The sequence below is a fragment of the Argiope bruennichi genome, chromosome 4 (assembly GCF_947563725.1).
Source record: "Argiope bruennichi chromosome 4, qqArgBrue1.1, whole genome shotgun sequence".
Lineage (NCBI taxonomy): Eukaryota > Metazoa > Arthropoda > Arachnida > Araneae > Araneidae > Argiope > Argiope bruennichi.
The window spans coordinates 38,206,600-38,232,149 of record NC_079154.1 but is presented as its reverse complement, the minus strand read 5'-3'; the positions used below and the strand labels follow the sequence as shown (position 1 = coordinate 38,232,149).

Sequence of the window (25,550 nt, the reverse complement as noted above, 5' to 3'; positions counted from 1 at the left end):
ACAACAACACAGGTAACAAATGTATCAAAAAAATTGTAAAAATTTACCAGGAAATAATGAAATTATATGTATACTATGGATTTGTTTCTGCATCTATCTCAACAAGAATTTAAATTTAATTAGAATATATAATTAAAACTAAGATTTCAGTTTCGTAATGTTAAATTTAATTTTCTATAAAGTAGTATTATTTTTAATTTATTGAAAAACAATATTTTAGATTTTTTAAAAGGGTTTTTAATATAAATATTCTATTTATATTAGAGATGTTCTTGCACAAAAATAAGAGGATTTTACTTAATTTTATTTTAAAAATACTTTCTTCATTTGAATAAAATTTCCTGTTTATTAATGTTGCGAAACTTAGACATTAAAAAAAATGGCTGAAATTTCAAAAACCGTAGTGCCATCTATTGTTGACAATACTAACCAATATTTTTCTCCTTTCTAGTTTATTAATTCGATTATAAAATATAATGATTTCATTTTTAAAAAATATACAATAATAGTAAAATATTTTCAAATTTCTTTTCAAAAAAAAATTATTATAATATTTAAATATTAATGCAAGATAAAGATTACAATCAGAAGTTTTAATTTCTCGATTTCAATAAATAATTTAGAAAATATTTTAAAAAGTCGTTTATATATCATCAAATTAAAATCCTTATTAATTTCTTAAACATATTTACATGAGTTTTTATATCTTTTTAATATTGCTAAAATGCTATATTTAAAAATGTTTTTATATTGTTATATCTTAAATGGATAGTGTATATCTTTAATGGATTTTCTTTAGATTGTTATTATAGATATTAAAGTGTCTTCAATGTATTTATAAAATTATCTTTATATATATTAGAAGACTATAATAATCTTAACACGTTTAAATGCATATTTTATAAAATCATTGAGTAATGTTGTTGCAATGGCAATGAATTTTTGGTGGTGAAAATTCGAAAACGTTCTATACTATTTCTTAAATAATTGGTCCAATTTTTGTTTATTTGTTTTTATTATCTTTCCAATCTAGGTTGGTTTCTATAGTGATGATGAAGGACTTAATGTAGATCACGATGTTCTGATGCCTTTCAACGAATTTATATTTGTAGAGCCATTGTCAGAATCTTCTTCTTCTTCATCTAGCTCATCTGCTCCTTATGATTCTTTGTCATTCAGTCTTAAAGCCCTTGCGGATAACTTTACAACTTCAACTGAACCGATTATTTTTAATATCTCAGATGAAATTCTTTCTACTACTATCAAGCCCGAACTAGTTGAATGGAAAATATTTGATGATGTTACTGCTGAAGATTTAACCATGGGAAATGTGAGTTCATTTTTTTTTATCTCTACCCATAATACAAGTGAATTTTGTCTATTAGCATTTTCAGGGAAAAATTACCAAATTTGACACAAATAACCGAATTTGTCTTAAGGTTACCAAATTTTTCACAAATATATTTTGTAAATTGGGATAATCATCTTGCTACAGTTTTTCTGAACTTTTAACAAGCATTTAAATTAGTTAAAATTTAATCACAATAAATACCAGATAAATTAAAAATTAATGTGGTATTTTTTTATCGATACCTTTTTGAAAATATTATTGCACAGAAATGATTTTTACGCCTTAATTGCAAAAAATTATTTTGCAATGTCTTTAAAAAAGACATTGCAAAAATTATTTTTGCAATATCTTTAATACAGTTGTCGTCCATTCGTTTTTTTTTTTTTCTTCTTCTTTTTTTTAATTTAACAACTTTTTAAACATTTTACACATAATTTGTAACAATAATTTTCATTATTAGAATGAAATATAAACCGTTACTTATTCTTAATACAAATTTCTTAAATTCTACTCTCTTTTTTAGTTTTATCAAATTTCTTCATGAAAATCTGTAAATAAATTTATCTAATATATTCAGCATATTAAGAAATATATTTAGTAATTTAATTAATAATAAATTAATTAAATTAATTAATCTTTGCTGATTTTTTCTTCTTTTTTTTTCATCATATATTCTTTTAATTTATTATAATTTTATTATATTTAATTCATACTTTAATACAGCTAACATGCAGTTGAAATAAAAAACGCCGTAACATTTTAATGTTATAATAAACTACAAATTTTGCTAGTGGAATAAAAAAGGTGTTGGCTCTGTCAATGTTCAGTTAGATCACTTCTATAATTATAGCTGGTGACTTGGCACCATTAGAAAAATTCATCTATATAATGAACAAAATAAATCGTTGTTGTTTCTAATGGCATACACAAGCCCACTGACGAAGTCAGTGATTTTAAGCCAAGGGTGCGTCTCTTGTTTTTCAGAAGCGCTATCTAGGGCCAAGAGTACGTCTTAGCCACACACACGTCACAGCCTTTTTTACGGGTCGGACTTTATTCATGCATTTCATTCATTCATCAACAGATCGTAATTTAGACCTGAAACAGAGAACGATCACCTGATCCAGTGCCCCCAGTGGTATTACTCTCGACATGGAGGACTTTGTGACCACGACAGATTTATACACGCGCCAGCCGCCACACATACGGAGAGTCTGGCCGCCGAGGTTCGAACTCGCAACCCAAAGGACGCGAGTCCAACGCCCTACGAACCAGGCTGTCCCAGCCCACACAGCAAGATAATCCAAGACTACTATAATAATACTTCTGAAATGTCACCAGTTTGAAGTTTTAAAAAATTTTTATTCAAAGAACTTTGATTATCACATTATGTATAAATGAACCACGTGAAATGAAATTCAGTTGCTGCACCCTCGAAAAAACCGGTTGCCAATGGCGGCTAGTCTTATGATAACATATGAAGTGGCGTAGTAAAAGTAAATAATTCCTGGAACATAATAATATATATATTTTTTTTTTTTTTCAATTTTCTCATCATATTTAGATTTTAAAAAGGAAACACTAAACAATGTTTTGTTCCTGGTTTTGTGAACTTGTTTCCTCTGCTAACCGCTAAATGAAGCTAATATATGAAAAAGAAAAAAGACCGCAAGTTTGAATTCTAACTAATTCGAACTGTAGCAAGAAATATAGGCAAATGGATATGAATTCAAAATCTTACTGTAATTATTAACTCGAATAGTTGCTTGTATAAAAAAAATAATAAGGAAGCCCATGCAAAGGATGCCGTATAAAAGTTAATTTTATCTCATGCTTTAAATCATGTTTTAATTTTGGTGTTGTTTCGAAGTTCGAATTGTTGGTGGCCATCGTCATCTAAACACATTCCAAAATTACGAAATCCAATTTCGCTCTCAAAACAATAACTTAATATAACAAAATCTAAAATCAAAGCATCATGATTTAATTTTGTGGATCGCACTTCAGTAATACTTTGCGAATAATAATAATAATAATAATTTTATCGGATGTTTTTTAATCAAATTTTATAATATATAAATTATACAATTCAGACGCATTCCCTTCTGGTGTTACATTTAAATATAATCTCATACAAATCTTTTAAACGGCATGTGTTGTCTAGAGCAAAGCCTTTTATTCAAATAACAACTTAAAAACTCTGTTTCTAAATATATTTATTTTCTTTCAGCGAAATGGATCTGTCCCTGCAGTTCTCACAAGCGATCTGAATAAAGACCTAGACTTGGTGTTGACACTTCACGATGATTCAAATCTGCAGCTGCTTTCTGAAAATAGTTCCGTTTTGAACAAAGAAGAAGAAAGGGTGGGGAATCGGGTCGACGTGGGGCCCAAATACAGCAGCGAGCACCATGCATCGTCTTCGTCGTCGTCGAATCTCAGATCCATCTCTCTGACGAGTCACCAAGTCCCTGAAGCCAATGGTGCTTACCGGGCAGGTAATGGATTATTGCTTATTATCCAGATTAATGGTTCCCTAACTTTTTCTTTATTTTTTTTTTGTTTAATATATATATATATATATATATATATATATATATATATATATAAATCGCTTTTATTACATATTATCGTATGGTAACAGTAAAATGTAAAGAAAGCACTCTACGAACGTTTCGTCAACAAGTTAATCATCTGTTGATTTGTATATTCTTGTATAAGTGAATGATGTAATGTTCAATCAATAGACAAAAAGGCATCAAAAATTCTCACGCTTACCAAAACGCAATTCTTTCTAAATGCAAGAAGCATAAAAAGGGTCATATTGTTTCACTATACACGAAGTCCTAAGGGAAGGAAGACACTTCTGTTGTGATATCATTTTTCACATATTTCGATCTCAGATTGCTTGGTTTAAACCCTATGTAACCCTAGTTTTTTTAAATTTTAAATTACCACTCATTGTCATGCCTATTCCCTCAACTTCCAGCAATAAAAAATTCCATTAATTTTACTAATTTTACTAATCCCCTTTAACTTAAATCAAAATACTCAAAGTAAGGTATAACACATTTGAAGGACGTATTTTTAATTCTGCATTCACATTTTTACTTTCTCGTATAAGTAGTATTGTTTAGTTTAGTTTAGCTGTATTAAAGTCCCGTTGTAAAGCACCACTAGGGCTATGTTAGAACGGGCTTCGTAAATTTGAACCGCGGTCAGATGACGAGGACAACACCTGAGCTGGCACCCGCTCTCCACACCACAGTAGACGGGAGGACGTTTGGCCCTCACGGATTTAACGTGCAACAGACCCCCTTACACGACGTTTCTTCGGTGGAATCGGGTCTCGAATCTGAAATCCCACGCCTCATGCGCCGTGACCTTACCACCACGCCACCGCCTGCACTTGTAAGTAGTATAGAGCAAGCAAATTCGAGCTCGAGATTTTGATGAATATCTACGTTTCAGATCCCCTTGAGTTCAAACGCACAGTTGTGGAAAATGTTCGCTTGTCTGTCGGTCTGAGACAAAAATAACTCAAAAACGATCTGAGCCAGACGTTTGAAACTTTGTATATGATTTTTACACAAAATTTGCAGATTTCTAACAAATGTTGAGTAAAATCAATTGGGAGAAAATCTATCTGTCTAGCAGTTTGAATATAAGTTTACAAGATAATCACAAAATATAGAGAGCTAGACAGATAAAATTCAGTACATATGTTTAACGTCTGTAGTATAGACCACTACCAAATTTTGAGCGAAATCCATAAAATTGGTAGGCCGTCTGTCGGCTTGTATTTTCAGTAACTAAAACAGCGGGAACTCAAAAACTCAATGACTTAAATATATCAAATTTGGTATGGGATTTGGCGATTTTAAGTGTAGTTTTATGGCAACTTTTGCTTTCAATTGGTTGGGAAGAACACGTCTGAAACCCAAACTCGATTTTCGGATATGATAAATCGCATGCCACGGGAATAATCGCCAAATAACTCGCCAAGGATGACACTATAGATTCAGTAAAAATGCTAAATTCACCCCAATAGTAAATGTTTGATAAATATTGTACATCGATTAACGTCTAGGCGTTTAACATTAATTAAACAATTAACATTAGTCGTTTTCTGGCGCTACAAATTTATTAGAGAGTACAAGAAAATACTGGTTTTACCACTACAGCTGGTTTTATCAAACAATGTGTTATTTTTATACCATCAAAAATAAATCATTAAAATAATTTGGTATTTTTTATAATGAAAGTTAATAGTTACTCATCGTGATAATCAATTCATCAAGTGAAAAATAATTTTAATGAGATTCTTGGGATTTTTCATGTAAAGAAATTTTGTAAAACAGCAGATAACATCTCATGTACAAGCATTTATGTAATAAGTAAGTGCTGCTTTAAAACGGGACGTTAATATAACTAAACTAACCTTATGTAATAAGTAAGCGTATGAGATATATAAATAATATTTCAATAAAAATAGTACATTTTTTCTCTCCAATTCTATATTTGTGAAAGGTATTAAATGTTTGATTTTTTTAGCACTGATACCGTAGGGAAACAGAATTCTATTACATTTTTTTTTATCTTAATTCCTAATTTTTTTGTATTTTTCACCATTTCCTACATTACTTTCGGATCCCTCGAATGGATCCATTGCGTAACCTCCATAGGTGCATGTATTACTATTAGGGGCCTCTGACCTAAATAAACCTTATTGACATATATATGTATTCCTAGGCATTAGGAACACAGAATGAAAAGAACAAGTATTAAAATGGATTTTGCACGTGCGTTTTACGAAATGGTTTCTTTCTTCTATTCATCGATTCCCATTAAGTATAGTGTCGCGTGCAAGGTAACAGTAAGAATTTCGACATTCAGTTTATGTATTTTAATAGCTTTCGTGCGGATAAACAAAAACAAATTATCTGTCCTATCCATTTCTTATTGCTTATTTTTCATTCCTTCAATGGCAAAGATATGTATTATTTTTATTCTCATTTTGTGAAATTATCATTTTACGTTTTATATCAACAGAAAACCTATTTTATGTTACGCAGCCCTTGGAAAAAATATTAAAATGTAAAAATAAAGCTTTTATTTTGTCTTTTTTAGACTAATTATTATTGTAATTCATGTATTGAAGTTTACACAAACGCAATTGAGAGTTTCATAAAATAAAACGATTTTAATATTATAATTTTAAACGAGCAATTCTTATATATATATATATATATATATATATATATATATATATATATATATATATATATATATATATATATATATATATATATATATATATATATATATATATATATATATATATATATATATATATATATATATATATATTGTTCTAAACGATTTTGAACGGAAACGGTTCTAACGATTTTGATAATTTTTTTTTTATTCAGGTAAGATTTTGCTTTTTATCTGTATAGATTGTTGTCTTTCCTGAAATAACAGGATTTTATACACGCACACACAAAAAGGACATTTTTTTAAAAAAAAACTAACTATTAGAGTTTTTTTCTATCTCTCTCTCATGCTGACAATGTCATATAGCGCCAACTCGCAAAATTTTGTGGTACTTGCATTGTTGCCATAGGATGATAACCTATTGGTACCTCAAAATTTTGTGGATGGATGTGAAATGAGGTAGTATTGAAAAATATTCATATGTATTCACTATGTGATTCATATCTAAATATTTTCTCAAAAAAAACAACAACTCTGCCGAGCGAAGTTATTAACTGGTACCATTACTGAATTAAATTTAAAACAGTAGATATTTTTACCATAATTTTTAATTTACAGTTATTCAATTTAGCTTTCATAGAACAGTTAACTAATATCTAGAGTAAAAATAAATAAATCAAATATTTTCTTGCTAGTTTTTTTTTTATTTACGGACAATTAAAATCAAAATGTTTGATTCTATATTGTAATTAAATTTCAAATTATCTCTTGAAACTCTTAATAGTTTTATTTATGCAAGGAGCTTGTTGCTATTTACCATCATTATTTTATCAACATGTTAAATTTTTAGCCAAAATCAATTAACACACAATAAAATATTTTATTCAACATACTTTAAAATTTGTCAAAATTATCATAAAAATTTACAACTTTTTACAGAGCCGAGTTCTCGTTCTGACCGAAGAGTAGATGACTCTAGAGCCAAGCCTGCTTCTTCAACATCAGAAGACGTTAAAGTCGTTCGAGCTAGTAGCAGCAGGCACGTGTCAGCTTGGCTAGGCCGACCCTGGGCTCTGTCTGTGCTGGGAGTGTGCGGATTCCTTATCCTGGCTACGCTCTACATTCTAGTATTCCTCATGGTCAAAGCATGTGAAGGATCCTTGAAAAAGACCAACTGTTGCCTTGCTGGAACGCAGCTCGTAGCTCTGCTTTGTCTGTACCTATCCGCTGCTTTGTATACCTGGAAGCCATCAGCGCTATTATGTGGATTACAAAGACTGATGCCTAATGTTAGCCTCGCTTTCTGCTATGGAAGTCTGCTTTTAAAAGGTAATACTTTAAAATGTAGTCAGACCAAATACATTTGAAAAGGTATTAATATTATCCTAGCATTATATAATCTATAAAATTTGTTTCTTATACATTTATTTATTTGTAAATAGACCAATAATAACTGTCAGTGATCTATCTGTTTCCCATTCAATTCAATAGCTCTAGACAGCTAGCTATCTAGTCGGAAATCCGCCACTGATAATACAGTGGCGGTCGTTTAAGTTTAAAAATAAAGGCGAAAGAGATTATCTTTTTTATTCATTGTGTTACGTGCTGTTCAAACCGCAAAGAGGCGAAAGCTTCATTGAACAGCTGCGAAACGTTTTCCATCTGCGGTTACATTCAAATACGCGAAAGACTGGATATCATCTGCTGTTGTTAAAGTGGGAGGATGATTAATATAAACAAATTCCTACTCGATTGTAGGATGATAATTAATTTTTTATATATTCATTTTCATATTTCTGATATCTGCCATTGCGTAACTTAATAATATAAAAGAAAAATTGTCTTGAATTTTTTTAAAATTTACATTAATTTTCTTCCATGATGTTTTTTCGAATTGTTTTTAATGAGGATTTTATTCAATTTTAAAATAGTTTTCTGGCATGATAACTTTTATACAGCTTGTAAATTACGAGGATACTAATATGAAACAGAATTCCACTTCTTTAGCTTTCAGTAGTGGAAGAAATTACGTGATTAATTATTTGATGAAACAATGAAAACAGTTTGAATTTTAGGGCTACAGTGTAATCTATAATTTAAAATTACAAAAAAAAAAAAAAAAAAAAAAATTAAAAATTGCCGAAATTCAGAAAAAATTTCTATGACCATTAAATTGGTTTCATTGGGAAAAGGACAAAATTTGGTTTAATTTTTAATTAATTAAAATTTTTTAAAAAATCACTGAGATGCACATTTCTATTCTCTAAAGCATATAGGTGCCAAACCTGGTAGCTCTAAATCAAGTGGTATGGCCTGTAGAGAGCTGCTAGACTTCTTTATTTACTTTTCTTGCGCCGAGTCTTTGCTGGGGAAGCTGAATATTTCACGGTCATTGCCTTTTTAATTCCAGTAGGTTTACAGTTATTGGTAGCTTCTGGAGCACACACGGTATCTACGTGAGTTTTGGGACTAATACAAAAAAATATATACACAAAAATTTCTAGCCTCATTTAATAACACCTTCTAGAATAATTTAAATAAATTTCATAATTTGCCCAACAACTTTGTATTAAATGCCTTTATGTTTCCCAAGACATTCTGTACATACTAGCAAACATCAGACGTAGTCACGTTTCTAAAAGAAATGAGTGTATTACTACTACTACTACTACTCGTGTGCTTTTGACCTGAAAGTTTTGCAAATCTTATCTTGCGCATGACAATTTTTGCATAACCTCAAACTCATATAAATGAAATTGTACAATAAAACCATAATAAGCAGTGTAAATGATCATGAAATAATCAATTATTTTTTATTTGGATAGTACCACTCACAAAGAAATTTTTTATTAATTATTTCATTTGTATTGAAAAATTTAATAGAAGCACATATTATCAATATCACAAGCACAGTTCGGTGTCACAATTTTAACGATTCAAAACCAAACAGTAATTGAACCCGTCTTTGAGTTCAATTCAGAGTTCAATTTTTTTTTCAATTACAGTAATTTAGAAGTAAAAGACTTATTCAATTACAGTAATTTAGAAGTAAAAGACTTACATTCTTATTGAAAACAGAGGGGCAAAACTAAGTCACCAGAATGTGAACAGATGGATCTTACATAATTCTTGCCCTCAGACTTGAAAGATTTAAGAAGCTCTAGCTCTAATTTAGAAAAAAATAGTCCAACTTTAAGCTAATTCTCTATTCATATATTTTCAAAATAAACTACGACGTTTAATTAAATGTTTCAAGTTAGAATGTACTTTTTTTTTAACTTACGAAGATTGAAAAAATTTAAAAGAGGGCAATATCTAAGTTTTCGTGACTTCACAATTTTTTTTCGTGACCTCTTTTTTCAAAAAAGAATTATAGGAGTTAGAATCTATTATCTAATAGGCATTGCTTTTTTTTTTCTTTCTTTACAAAATGCAAAATAACAAATTTTTCTTTCAGAATTAGTGCTTTAAATAGTAACTAAGCATTGAATAATAATTTTAAATTAAGAAACATGCAATGTCATAAAGAATAAATGTCCTTTTTGTAAAAGCGATATTCCATCATTTTCTAGTTTCGTATTATTAAGTTGGAGACTGTCCAATTGGTCAGTGGCACTTTTCCAGCTGGCAGCTCTCATTTCCTTGGGTTTCTCAGTATTCGCCAAAGGAAAACCTGCCATACGCTGCGGCAATTTTGTTCATTTTTGTGCTATTTAACTGCATTCTATGTCTAGACTTCGGCTCTAATTTCGTGACTGCTTAGGCGAGAGGTATTCTCTTTTCAAATTTATGAAAAATTATGAAGAAATTATGGGTAATGACACCACGTTACAAATAAAGTATTCAGCTCAAATGCTTCAACAACGCTGAGTTCGCATAAAATTTTTGTATTAAATAACCAGAAAAAAAAATTCAATTCCATTTTTTAAAAAAAAGTATAAAGTTAAAACATACAACGTAATATAAAATTTATCGTCTGCTGCAGTATTTTTGTTCAGTTTTGCTTTATTTAATTGCATTTGACGCTTAAACCAGTTATATCTTTTTATCATTTTTGCAAACGATATTTTCTTTTCAGATTTATGAAATTTCAAATAAGAAATTATTATACAGTGGCTCCTAAAAGTGTTCGTACACTAAAGAAATTTGCAGAAATTGTGTTCTATACTTCTTAATAAAGCATTTTATAAGTTGGTTTTTTTAATTAGCATCTTTAAATAGTTCTTAATAAAACTGAACAAATATTTTTATAAAAAATCAAGTAGTATTGTTCTAAAAAATGAATAAATAAAAAATGTCACAAAATTAGAACACAAAAGTCTTCGTACATCCAAACATTATTTATTTAAATTCATCATAAAAATATCTTTTGCAGCTTATTTTTCTTCTAATTCAAAAATACACTAAAATCGTTTGATTTCAGTATTTAATATCACTATTATTTATTCTATTTACTTTATTCTTAGATATGACGCGCATTCGTAAAGAAACGAGTTTAGACGTACGAAAATTAATTATATTTCATTTTAAAGCTGGAAAATCAATTAGAGGCATTGCAACTATAACTAATCTACCTCATTCAACGGTGCAAAGCATAATAAAACGTTACAGAGAGGGAAAAAGTATTGCAAACAAGCCTCGTAATGGTCGCCCTCAAATTCTGTCAGCTAGATGTCAAAGAAATATTGTGAGTAAATTTATAAAAAATCCACGTCTGAGTGCAATAAAGTTTACTTCACAATATAATGAATCAAATGGAACTTCTATTTCCTGTGAAACTATTCGTAGAATTCTTCGGAATGCTGGTATACATGGCCTCTCTGCACGATGAAAATTCTTTGTAAGTCAGAAGAACAGAATTGCTAGGCTTAAATTTGCCAAATCTATGATAAACCAGCCAGAGGGCTATTGGAATCGTGTCTTATTTGCAGATAAAAGTAAGTTTTACATCTTTGGGTCGGATGGGAGAATCATTGTATGGAGAAAAAAAAAAAAAAAAAAACGAAGAACTTAATCCCAAGAATTTAGTTGGAACAGTAAAACATGGCGGTGGAGGTGTCATGGTTTGGGGGTGTATGTCAGCGGCTGGAGTAGGCAATTTAGTATTCATTGATGGTATAATGGATCATAGAGTTTATATAAATATTCTCAATAATAATTTAAAAGTGTCAGCACAAAAATTGGGCATTTTAAACAACTTTGTGTATTACCAAGACAACGATCCTAAGCACACGGCCATGAATGTTCGTCTTTTTTGCCTCTATCATTGCCCTCAAACCCTTAAAACACCAGCTCAATCACCGGATTTAAACCCTATAGAACATATTTGGAAAGAATTAGTGGTGCGAATAAGAAGTCACGACATTAAATCGAAAATTCAACTGAAAGCAGTAATGATCGAAGAATGGAACAAGAACGGTGCAGAAGTAACCGACCGTTTAGTTAAATCTATGCCCAAACGTTTAAAAGCTGTTATAAAGAATAAAGAATATGCTACTAAATACTAAACATTTATAAAAATTTAGAAAATTTCATATTTAGTGATGTTTTTTTTAAAGTGTATGATCACTTTTGTGTCCTATTTTTGTGCAATTTTATTTATTGTCATTTTTAAAAAAATAATTTGCATCGTAATTAAAATTTATTCTTCACTGCTTTATTAAGAACTGTAAAAATATGCTATGAAAAAATTTTCATGTAAAAATAAGAATATATAATGGTAAATAATGAGGTTTTTAATTGATTCTTGTTGGTGTACGAACACTTTTGGGAGCCACTGTATATGCATTGTACAAATAACGCACTCAGATGTAATAATTTTGCAATCCTGAATTTAAATTAATTGTATTAAATCATCAGTGAAACATTTTAATTAATTTAAAAACATATAATGTAATTTAATAACATGTATCCCTCTATCAACATAATGAAAAACTATTAAGTAAATATAAGTCGTGAAGTGTTAAAATCTTAGATTTGAACAGAACCATCAAAATGTTTGCAAATTGATAATTATTGCGATATTTTATTAATTTAAAATAATAATTTGAAATAATATTTTATTAATTTAAAATAATATGTTACAGATTGTTAAAATTTTAGACTTAAATAATATCGTGTTTGTGATTAACAAACACGTTTGTTGCAATGGGTTGGCTTAAGAAAAAAAAACATTAAGCAGTTTACTTTTAAATATAAATATTATTCATAAGATGTTATTTGAATGATAGAAAAGTAAAATATTTTTTTTAAAAAAATCAATAAATTAATGATTTTCTTGTGTAAAATACTTAACAAAAAGGAAATTTAACACTAAGAAACTGAATATTTATCTAAAACCGTAGAAATAATATCATAATCAGTCACATGTAGAGTTCGTAAACTCTACATGTGACTCATGTAGAGACCTTGTTTCTAGGCCGGTAGATCGATGTTTCGATCCTTGATTCATTAGAACATGCGATCTCTATATGCGGCTCCATCGTACAACAAATTCAGTATGAACCAAATTTTCTTACCGTGAGTAAATGTAGAAGCTTGGTGAGAAGGCTACTAGTTGAGGCGTTGTCTCTGATATCCAATTCAAAATTTCTAAAAATAACTCTAAAGTAGATTTAATCTAACTGAAAAGAAATATTTTAAATTATTCATTTAACTCGTTAACCGAGGAATCTGATTTTTTCAGCTCATTTCATAAAGAAATATTCTTTCATTCTTTGTCAAAGATATTGCTTCGAAAAAAGACATTATAGATGAGATATTTGAATACGAAAAATAATATAGATTGTGTTAATTTCACAAGCATGGTTTACTTCTTAAACATCAATATCTATTTGTCTTTTTCCTTTTGAAAACTTTATTCAAATAGAGCGTAAAAGGAATATTTTTATAATTTACGAAAAAATAGACTAAAGGACTAATAGAATATAAAATTCGCGATTCAATATAGTGAACAAATAGGGTGCAAAAACCTAATAATAAAAATATTATGTTTTAACTGTTTAAATTTTTCTCGAATAAGTATATCATATTTGCCATGACTGTATTTACAACAAAAAACAATATTTATAGCAAAAATCGATGCAAAAGTGAAATGCAGTAAGTATTATTTTAAAAACACATAATATAAGCTATTCCAACAAATATTTTAATGTTTATGGGAAATTATTTCGGCGCGCAATAATTTCCTTTCAGAAAAATAAAGACAAATAATTTCCCTTTTGCTTTATAATCTTACAAAAAAATTTGAAATCTTCAAAAATCCAATATATAATTGTATATTGAAATCCAATATACAATTGTATATTGAAATCCAATATACGACTGTAAAAATTTGAATTCTCCAAAAATCCAATTTTAAGTTATTTTCGTGAAAATAATATACAATTATGAACGATAATAAACTTCTGATCATGGTTTTTTAATTCAAATTTATTATTCAAATCGGACATTATTCCCACTGTAAGAGCTATTAGTTAGAAAAAAAATACAATGCCAAGCGTAAAATAAAAATAATGTCCAAAGAAAATAACAATAACCCCTAGCCAAAGTGAGAATATTATGAATCAACATAAATATAAAATAATAAAAAGTACTGACTTCATCTCATTAATCTTTACTGCAGTCCAGCATTAAAAAAATGTAATAAAATGTGAAGTTGACGATCTCATTATTAATTTTTATTCGTACTTCGCTTTAATCACACATTGGTAAATTAAACATTTAAAAAATCTATTTCAATTACTAAATGCCAAAACAGAAATTGGTATTTCTCATTCGATAATGATCAAAAGGGTGGGGATATTTTTAACTTTAGCCTGCGTTACAGGCGGCGTCGGATGATTATATACACTAATATTAATGTTACAACAAATTCATATCTACAGAAAATCTAATTATTAAAAAATTACGCTCCTTTCTGAATTTAAAATTTAAAAAAAAATTAAATTAAGTATAATTTATGCAAATATATTATGATTTTTACTTTAATTCTTTCAATGAAAATTAAGAATCTTGTAACGAAAATGAAATCCTTTCATGAAAAGTAATTTCATTTATGATACGCCTGTCTGTCCGATGACAACCAAATAAACAATGACATAAAGTCTGTCTGATACCAGTTACTGTAGACAACATAATTATAATACTTGTATTTAATTAATTTATTCAATGTAATTATATTACAACGTTATTATGAAACAACATTATAACATAATTATGATACTTCTAATTTTAATACTTGTTATATGCTTAAAACAGTGGTTACATGACAGAAATTATTTCTTTCATTAGCCATTACTTACATCTATGTAAATAAATTTTTCTTTAGTGTTACCTATAAAAATCGGACAAAAATTATTTATTTCAGCAGTGGGGGATTTCCAACTAGGTAGATTAGGCAGCTGCCTGGGTTCACGAGCAAATAGATTTAAAATCATGATTTTCTAAGCTGTCCAATAAATAAGTTCGTAAATAAATTCTATGAATGATAAAATATTAGGAAGATATTAACACTTTGGTCAGGTTCTTATCTGCTTCATTACAATAACTTATTTATTAGAATATTTATTAATAACGAACCTCTGCTTCAGTAACATCGTGTATAAACGTGCCGGGAAGTTTGGAATTATAATACATAAAGACAAATATATTTTCACTAAATTAGGAAAATTTAAAAAGATTAATCTATTATTAATCATTAACATTTTAAAAATATGCAGAAATGTGAAACTAAACTGATCTTCTTATTTAAAAAAGTATCTCATAATCTGCACTGTCTAGGACAACAAAATATCTGAGTCCGCCATTGTGTTTTCAACCTCTGATTATTGCCAAATTTACACCGATGGCAATTGCTTTCTTAGCAAATACTAGCAACATTCTTTCCGTCGCAAAATTTGAATGAAACAATTTATGGCAACAATTTATGATTGCAAAATTTATTATTTCTTCAAATGACATATATAATGAAATTTTCAAGCTGGTTTTCCTGCTTTGAATTTATTTTCAATTCATCGTGCAGAATGATGCATGTAATAAAACATTCTAACAATTGAATCTTTATTCCAGGCATGTATTTGCGAGCTCAGAACAGCTTGGGTCTGGGTGGAAGCGTGAATCGGTGCAATCAAATGCTGACCCTTCTGTTCATCGTTGGAGTGCAAGTTGCTTTGGAAACTCAGTGGTGGTTGGTTCATCCACCAGCTCTTGCCACAGAGGTTTTCGAGTGCATGACGGGAAAGACAGAAATTTTGCAATCTCAGATTTACATTTCTTTCCTTCTTCTGATGGCAACAGCACTGGCTGTATCAACACGCAGGTTAGTATTTTCATAACGCGCTTTCTTTTAGGTTTATTTATTTTTAGATGATCAACATGTTTTGTTGCGATTGATTGCTGATGTTCTGAAATTATGGTACATGCACTATTAATGATTTTTTTAAAATTATTTTTTGTGGTACAATTTTTCTGGAAACGATTTGAATGAATATTAAATGGAGCCCGTTTTAAGATTTTGATTTACCCTTAATTATTCCGATGCCTAGAAATATATACACAAGGTGTACTAGTATAAACACAGTACAATGCGGCATCTTTATCTAATATTTATTTTCTGCATTTACTACTTTCATTTTTTTTAAACTTTCAAATGTGATAAACATTCATAATATTATTGTTATAATATTTATTAACGGGAAATTATTATAATATTTTAAAGGGCCATTTTTTTCTAGTCATATTATGTTAAAATATTTTTAGGCTTGAAAATAGAATAAGAAAAAGGATTCATTTAGACTATTAGATAAATTTAATTTGATTAATTAATTAATAATTAAGTAACAAATCAATTCACATCATTTTTTTCTGAGATAAAGAACTGAAGCATCAAAGTTTCTGACTTACTAAAAAAATTTGTCAGAACTTATGTCAACCTACATAATTTCATACAAAGATTGACAAATTTGGTGGGAAGTATACTTCCCACGGCCCTAGAAAGGGTTAAAGTAAAAATAAAATCAATTATATAAAAATTAGGAAATTTAGCATTTTACATTCGCCCATACTCTGGAGTTAAGTTTAGTAAAAATAGTTTAGCAAATTATTTGCATTCTAATAGATCTTCCCATAATCAACAAGATTTGTTGCGATTGAAAAAAAAAAAAAAGAAGAAGAAGAATCAAATAATGCTGAGTTTCTCAAACTAGAGCACTTGTATTATTAATCATTTTTTTAAAATTATTTTTGTGGCACAATTTTTCCACAAAAGATTTAAATGAATATAAAATGGTGTCCGTTTTATGATTTTAATTTAATCTTTATTATTCCAGTATTTAGAAATATATGAACAAGGTATACTAGTATATACACACTAAATTTGTTATCTTTATCCAGTCTTTATTTTCGCAAGCGTTGCATATGGGAGCGTCATTTAAAAAAAATCATTCAATTGTTATAAGCATTTAGGTCATGGTATTTTTTAAATAGAAAAAATTAATTATATAAAAATTACAGAATCTAAAATCACATATGTTGTTGTGATTAATGGTACTTTACAAGTCCGCCGACAGTATATCTATCAGCGATTTAAGCCAAGCGAGCGTCTCTTGTTTTTTCAGTAGCGCTAACTAGGGCCAAGAGTCCGATTTAGCTACCCGCGCGTCAGAGCCCTTTTTGCGAACCGGACTTCATTCATGCATTTCATTTACTCAACCACAGATCGCAATTTAGACCTGAATCAAAGAATAATCACCTGAGAACCAGGACTCGTTGTGGTAGTTCTCTCGATATGGAGGATTTTGTGATCACGACAGATTTATACGTGAGCCAGCCACCACCACACACATGGAGAGTCTTCGTCCGGAGGTGTTTGAACTCACAACCTAAGAGATGCGAGTCTAACGCCCTACCAACCAGGCTATTCCGGCCTCAAAATTGCAAATGTTCACCCTTATTCATATTCATCATTATATGTTCACCCTCGTATGTTCTCGATCAATTTTTATTCTGTAGAACTCCAACATTTTGCATTATATTCGTTAGAATACGAGTAAATTTCTATTAACCTTAACTGCAATGTAAAGGGTGAATATCACATATGTTTACCCTTACCTTGCACTTAATGTTAATAGAAATTTACTCGTATTCTAATGAATATAATACAAGAAGACGGAATTCTGTAGAATAAAAATTAACCGAGATATTTCATCTTAAAGTTGAGCTGATTCGCTTTAAGAATAATTTTATTCAATTATACATAAAGTGACTCACTTTTACTCACTTTATGCGTGTTCAATACTTCAAATTAAGTAGAATCGACAGAAAAAAACTAAAAAAAAAAAAAAAAAAAATCTCATTAAGAACTGATAAACTGCAGCGAAATACAAATGACCAGCAGAATTATAATTAAAGTTTAAAAAAATTAGAATAGTACCGCAGCGATCTGAAGCATATATCTGAAAGTATATATCTAGGCATCTGGTTTATGAAAATAAACACGAGTAAATATAAAATGTTTTATGCCTATGTTTCGTTTTTCGTAGCATATAAAATTTTTTTATTCCTTTCAGTACATCACATCTTTACAAAACTGGATTTTAGACTCACTTTTTAAAAATTGAATATAAAGCATGACTAATTAAGAAAGATAAAGCGCCACCTATTTCATATAAATAATTATTTGTAGCGTTAATCCTCTTCAATAATAAATCTTAATATTTATTGTTATGTTATATTACCCAATGTTTATTACAAATAAATAAACTTTATTAAAAAGTTTCCTTTAGAAATATAATTAAATAATGTAAATTTAAAATATTTATTCTTTAATTATAAACAAATAATTTAGGATACATTGATTTTAAATTGGAAAATGCTTTTAGGATGGTACATCATTTTCGATTTTTATATTTGATGTATAATACTTAAAAATTTTAAGAATCAACAATTTAGGGAACTCCTTTTTTCGTGACACGTTATTTAACTAAACGTTAAGCCACTGAGCAAAGCTTTTTACATGTTATCATCTTCTTTTATCACTCACTGGCTAAAGCAATATTAATCCTATGGAATCTGAAAATTGCACGAGTTTTATTTTCACTCGAATTCCATTTTTAATGATTTGGTTAACATTGTATAAGCTTCAATTTTGATGTACGAACAACAGTGGCGTAATAAAGGAAAGCAAGGGAGGTATAAATGGCATTGAGCTCTAATCATAAGTGCACAAAACTTTTTGAAGAAAAATGAAGAGTAAGCGAAAAAATAGCATCCTGCCCAGAACGCTGTCTGAATTTATTAAACGTCTAAGGTTGGTTGGTGTTCGGAAAAATTATGTTATATATAATACGTCACTTATTATATCTATACCACTTATGAGCAGCAAACACATTTGAAATAAACTGTTATGATTTTATTCAGTTTTTAGTATTTTTCCTTTGTTTGTTAATCGGTATTTTAAAAGTTTCCTGAATTTTACACATTTTAATGTATTACATTTTTTATTCTATTTTTTTGCAGGATTCCTTATAACCAACCCGAAAGCAGAAGCCTCATTGCTACTACCCTGTCTTGCCTTGTGATCTTCTTGTCATGGGATGTCGCTTGCTGGCTTTTACCAGACTCCAACAGCAGGAATATCGCCGCCCCATCAGCACTGATGGCTACAGCACTCACTATATTGCTAGGTATTTTTGGTCCTCAGTTATTCGCCATCCACAAATATGGAGGATTCCCGCACAAGCCTTTGTCCTATGCTGATTCTCTGTCCACTGTCTTCACCATGTTCAAAGACCTTGACAACACTTCCACAAGCGGAACTACAGCAAGAGGTAAAAAGAACGCCAAGACCTTGGAAACTCCTTTTGCAACCGAAATGGGAGAAGGAACTAGGAATCCTTTGTACAGTGATTACCAATCTGCATACCCATAAAGGCAAGATTCATACCGATTTTCAGCAAATGGCCACAATTTCAAGTGCAAATCTTGAGAAAGCGATTGCTTTTGAAGCCAGTCTCTTGGCTTTTCTTTAATTATTCTTATTAACAAACACCATTTCAAAGACAATTTTTATGTGTTAAATCTGTGATGATAATGATTCAGGAGAGAGTTTCATGTATCTTTTTTATCGTTTATATTTAGCAGGGAGCATACGTATTTATCCACTGTTAGGTCCAGTTGCAAGTAGATTTTTCTATTAATCGATTTTCAAAGCAATTTGCATCAAAATAGTTTGTCTACTTTTCATTTTATTCATGATTGCAATCATTTGTTCTTCTCCTTACGAGCTTTGTGGATAAACGAAATTTTGTGTTTTAAAAACGGAAAGAAAAAATTTTTTCAGTAGTAGAGTGGTCTTTCTTTGACCACACTTAAAAAACGTATTTCATTTGCATAATTTGATTTTAAAATTTGCGAAAATAATCAGATTTTGTTGCCTTCAAGTTCATAAAATTTGACACTTCTATAGTTATTCTTTAAGTTTTCATGTTAGTATTGATGAAAATAACATCTTCGGAATGGCTTGAAAAATCAAAGTGGAAGAGTGGCAAAACGGAAGAAAATAATTCTTAATGTGGCATTAGATTCTTTTAATTTGAAATAACTTATTTTGTTCTGTATTTTTCTTTTAAATCATTCGTATTATTCATTGTAATTCTTCAATTCATCCCTTAAAGGAACCTGGGTCAACTTGGCCCAAGTACAACTTAACTATCTTTATCCATAGTAAATAATAATCAAATTTGTCTCTTGCGCGCTATTAAATCTAATAAAAAAATCATCAAATGCTAGTTTCACCAAGGACAGAAATAAATTCACGAGGGATCTTTTAATTAGTGTATTTTTATTAATGGTATAATTTCGTGTTGGAAGGAAAATAAAGTTCAATGCCGAATTAATTTTCATGTAACTGCGCTAAACTTCGTCATTTTCCCTCTGATAATATAATCCGGTGAATTTCCTAAATTTAACTTTAGGAATATAAAAATGCAGCATTCGCACAGGTGGTTGTATTGTCTAAACAATTGCTCAACATCGTCACTTGTTAATTTGAACATCTTCGTGCCTTTCTATGTAGCAGTTTTTATGGAATGCAGAAATTATGATTCTTGCGTGTTTTCATGTTACTTTTTTGTGGTCGCATATCCAAAAATGCAAACATGCACCTATGGAACTTAAGAGACAGTTACAGTTATTTCTTGAAAAGAAAATATTTTTTTTTCTCTCATGCTGAAGAAATATTACTTGTGCTATTGTAACTGTTTTTATCTGCAGGTAGTGGAATTTTCAAGGGAAATGCAGAGGCGTTTTATCTTTTTATGTAAACAAATGCCTCAGTTCTGCTAGGGAAATATGTTGAAGTCTACACTTTTTAACTGAACTGTGAATTCCGTGGTTCTTCTTCTCATGTTTTAATTTCTTTTATGTGTCATTGTGAGTGTGTATTTATTTATAAAATGTGATGAAGTTCCTGTGAGAAAACATTTTCGAAAGTTCAGCACTCCAGTATCAGCGAACATATTGATATGTCACTTTTCTTTTATGTGAGTGCAAGTGTATTTTTGTATTAAACATTTTTTTTAATAAAATGTTTTTTGTAAGCTTTTGTGCATCGATTATTACTTTTATGCATACTATTTATTTCCAAACATATTTATAAAGATCGTTTTTGGTAATAGATTTTTCATTCACCTTTGTATTAGATGAAATATGGAGCATAATGGTATTTTCTTTACAAACATATATATCTCCATAATTTAATTAAATTATTTAATTTCACTTTTAATTAAATTTTGATTTTGTGTAAGAGGTGTTATCTCGAAGTAACTAAAAAAAATAACCACAAAATTTCAATAATATTGGAAAAAATGAATTGTGAAATACATTAAAGACAAAACAATGGGAAATAATAAAAATATAAAAAGATTCCAAGCATGCTTTTATGTTGAACTCATAAATAAAATGTTTTTATCGAAAATTTCAATATCCAAACACACTTTTAGAAGAAAGGGTACCGAAAATTATTCGACGAGAAAATTAAGCTACAATGAATTTCATATAACGGAAAATATTTAAACATATATTAAAATACATGTAACAAAAAAGATGACCTGCAACTCAGTTCTAGATGAAATTTAGTATGATGTTAATATAATTTTATGGTGTTACTTCAATAAAATATCAAAACGCTATTGAATAAAATCTAAAAAATATTAAATTCTAATTATCACTCAAGAAAAATGTGAATAAACATTTATTTTTGTAACTTATAATTTTAATTTTAATAATTTATTAATTGAAATTCTTCGTAAATTGTTAATTTAATTTGAAATTTTTTCAAAAAAAATCTTACCTGACTCCTTAACGATGGGAATAACTTATTAATATTTTTTGAGCATCATTTTTTCGGATTTTGTTAGTTATCGTGTTTTAATATTTCAATGAATGAACATCCTAAATGCGTCCTATCAATATACTAAATCTCGATTCGAACTTTTCGATTTTTCTAACCGTGCTTCCTCATTCTTAGAGTATTTCTACGCACAAATAGAAACGTTTCTATTGCACTAATAATTGCAAGTTCTTAAAAAATTTTTATTGCGATTATATTTGGTTTTAAAATGTTTGAAATATACACATTTCATTACACTTGACATCAGAAACGTTACATTTGAAAATCCAAATTGCAGAAGATTCTGAAAAGTTTTTGTTGTAACAAAAAAGAGTTTAACGATATTGTAAAATATCATAAATATTCTGTTATTCTTCGTAAAATGTTTTCATTATGCTCTTTTACCCAACAATTTTTTATCACCTTGATTTAAGAGTATTTGATTTAAATTTCAAATATCAAAAATAAATTAATTAAAATTTAAAATGAAATCTGCAATTGCAAATTTCAAGTTATTATGTGAGGACATTATTATTTTTTAAGTCATTAACTAGTTTAAACGGTTTGAAACAATCACGAAACTTCTCTCTCTCTCTCTCTCTCTCTCTCTCTCTCTCTCTCTCTCTCTCTCTCTCTATATATATATATATATATATATATATATATATATATAATTTTTTTTAACTTTCATTTTCAATTTTTTTAGCTGGCAAACAAAGTTTGGGAGCTGGACCGATTTTGAGATGAAATAACAACTATGATGTCATAATTCTAAGTCAACCTTTTAAAAACGCATCTGCTGTCAAAGAAGCATACATAACAACAAAGCAGTACTGGTAGAAGCCATTAAAAATGCATCTGCTGTCAAAGAAGCATACATAATAATGATGCAATACTGGTAAAAGCAGGTAAAAAAATATATGCGACTAAAAGATGATAATGAAAATTGCCATTCATGCTTTTTTTCCCCTTGCCTTCGCTATTTCGAGCTTCAATACTTATTACTACGATTTCGGACTTCAGTATTCATTGCCTACGCGATTTCGAGCTTCAAAACCACCTAACCAAAACAACACCATTTTCTCACATGATAAAAATCAAAGGAATTTGACCTCGTATTCTAGAACATGTCACGGAAAGAATGCAATAATAAAAAGATGGACTGCTATTTTAAGATGATAGCATTTATAGACTTTGCATCCTATTTGTAAATTGTGACATGTGCTTTGTGATACTCATGATGAAAAACTCATTCGGAACGCTCTATAGGGCAGAAATTTGGACTCAGAATTTCTAACTTTGGTACATTTGGAAATATTCTACCTACATAGTGAGTAGAATACTTCTTTGTCTGTATTCTACTCAATATGTGAGAGTATTTCGATTTTCTAACTAATTCTAATTCTAGAATTTATAATTCTAATTCTAGAATATATTTTTAAAAGCTTTGGAGCCTATTAAAGCACAAAAACTATTTTTACAGCGTCTAAAAATTCAGTATAAATAAGCTTTTCGCTGTTATAAATTTTTTTTCGTGAATAGTCTTTACTATTATTTATAAATTTTAGATACATTTTACAATATTTTTAATACATTGCGTTATGAATGATTCTCGAATGTGTTGCGTGAATATTAAATCCATTTTCTTCTGGATGCACGTTATCATTGCTACATAATAAAAGCAAATCTTGAAAATAAAATAATTGCAGACGAAAAAAAAACGAGAAACTTGATCGCGTTGTAATGTTTCAGCCTATAAGTTCGAATCTTTTTTTAAAAAAAATTATATCTTTTTAGCTCATATCAGTTAATTAATTTTATATATTTTAATATAATTTGATGTGGGCATATAATAATTATATTAGTTTGATTTTATTAAAATCTTTTTGAACACTAAATAATATTATAACTGCTGCAATATAACGTTAAAAAAATATTGTTTATATATAAATAGTTACAGTAATTTTAAAATGGACTACATAAAGCAAAATATAACAAAAAAAAAACGCTATTCTGATGCACGAAGCTTATTTTTAACAATATCGACTAGTTTCTCCGGTTATAAGTAATTTGGCCTTGTTTAAATTATGCGGAAACTTCCAACGAGGTGAAATTAATTTCTACATGTTAGCGGCTTCCAAAACCATTTTTGTTATGTCCTGTCGTGAAAACAGGAAGAAACTAAAAGGAATTTAAATCGTCTGCAAAATGTTTTTGGTGAAAGAAATTTTTCGCTTCTTTCAAACATAAAAAAAATAATCTTTTTTTTTGTGTGTGTGTGTTTTTACATACAAAATATGCAACAAAAAAAAGTAATAATCAAAAAAAAAAAAAAAAATGAACTCGGAACTTAGACGAATATCTATGTTTCAAACCTTTCTGAGTCCGAAAAACATATTTTTGAAACTATGTCTAGTTTAATGTTTCTGTTTATGTTTATGTTTTTTTACTGTCTCTATGTTTCAACTAGACGGATCAAATTTAGAAAATAGAGTTTACGTCCAATTTATAGATTTCTATCAAATTTTGACGGAAATTCCTTCATAGAAATTATGACTTGTCCTTCTATCTAAATGCAAGCAAATACAATAATTGCAAAGTATAAAATGCCAGACAGATGAAATTTGGTTCGCATTTAAAATGTATATATCAAATTTTGAACCAAATACATCAAACGGTGACCGTCTGTCGATCAATATTTTTGCACGCATGTAAAAGCAGTAACTAAAAAATGCAGTGACATAAAATTAATGAAATCTGGTATATATTCTTGTATACCGAATGAGTTATAGTTCTCTGTCAATTTTGGCTTCAATCAGTCAGAAGAGGCCATCAAAAAATGCATATTTTTATTTTCCGGTACTTGTGTAGTAGCGAAATGCCAGTGATTAAAATAAAAAGAAAAAAAAAAGTCAAATATCGCAAAATAGATTCTTCCCAAAAATTGATATTTTGTAATTATTGTTGTTAACCAGTGCCATGCAATTAATACGACAAGACAGAACTGCTTTTCTATATTACAAAGACGTAACTGCCAAGTGTAGGTATAAAAAAAGTGAGCAGTCGCAATGCTTATAACCTTGCCCAAGGTCCAGTGGGGGGGGGGGACGGAGGTGAAGGTAAGATAAATTATTTATAGAGAGTAGGCGAAAATATTTTGGGGCGATAACTCTAGAATTTTTTAAATAGAAATTTAAAGGAGATTCAAACCTGTAATTCGATACTTGTAAAAAACAGTGATAAGTATTGTTATATAAAATACTTACAATATTTTTTTAATTAAAGTTCGATACAAAATTTATACAAAAAGAAAATTTGAAAGCTTTTTTTTTTCTTTAAATTTTAAAATGGCATAATTTTTTTTTTGTGCAATAAGATGCACTGAAGTTATTGAGGGAAAAAATTGAATCATGAATAATTTTTAATTATAAATCTGAATTATTATTTTGAAATATCCTATCTTGGCATAGGATATTTCAAGAATTTCATTTTAAGAATTAACTGCTTGCCAAATTGCTCGCTCCAGGACCAACATTTGATATGTTATATAAAGAAATTTAAATGATATTTTTTAGTAATTATGTCATAATTTGT

The 25,550-nt window shown here is 29.0% G+C and overlaps 1 protein-coding gene across 1 annotated transcript in view; it reads left to right on the top strand.

Moving 5' to 3' along the window:
- Positions 1 to 21,165, top strand: part of LOC129965465 (uncharacterized) — a 114,669-nt gene extending 93,504 nt beyond the window's left edge. Inside the window, exons 9-13 of the mRNA XM_056079357.1 lie at positions 1,034 to 1,330; positions 3,582 to 3,849; positions 7,508 to 7,897; positions 15,638 to 15,887; positions 19,085 to 21,165. Coding sequence (XP_055935332.1) covers positions 1,034 to 1,330; positions 3,582 to 3,849; positions 7,508 to 7,897; positions 15,638 to 15,887; positions 19,085 to 19,496 — 1,617 coding nt within the window. The 3' untranslated portion in view covers positions 19,497 to 21,165. The remainder of the gene's footprint in view (positions 1 to 1,033; positions 1,331 to 3,581; positions 3,850 to 7,507; positions 7,898 to 15,637; positions 15,888 to 19,084) is intronic.
- Positions 21,166 to 25,550: the final 4,385 nt, after the last annotated feature.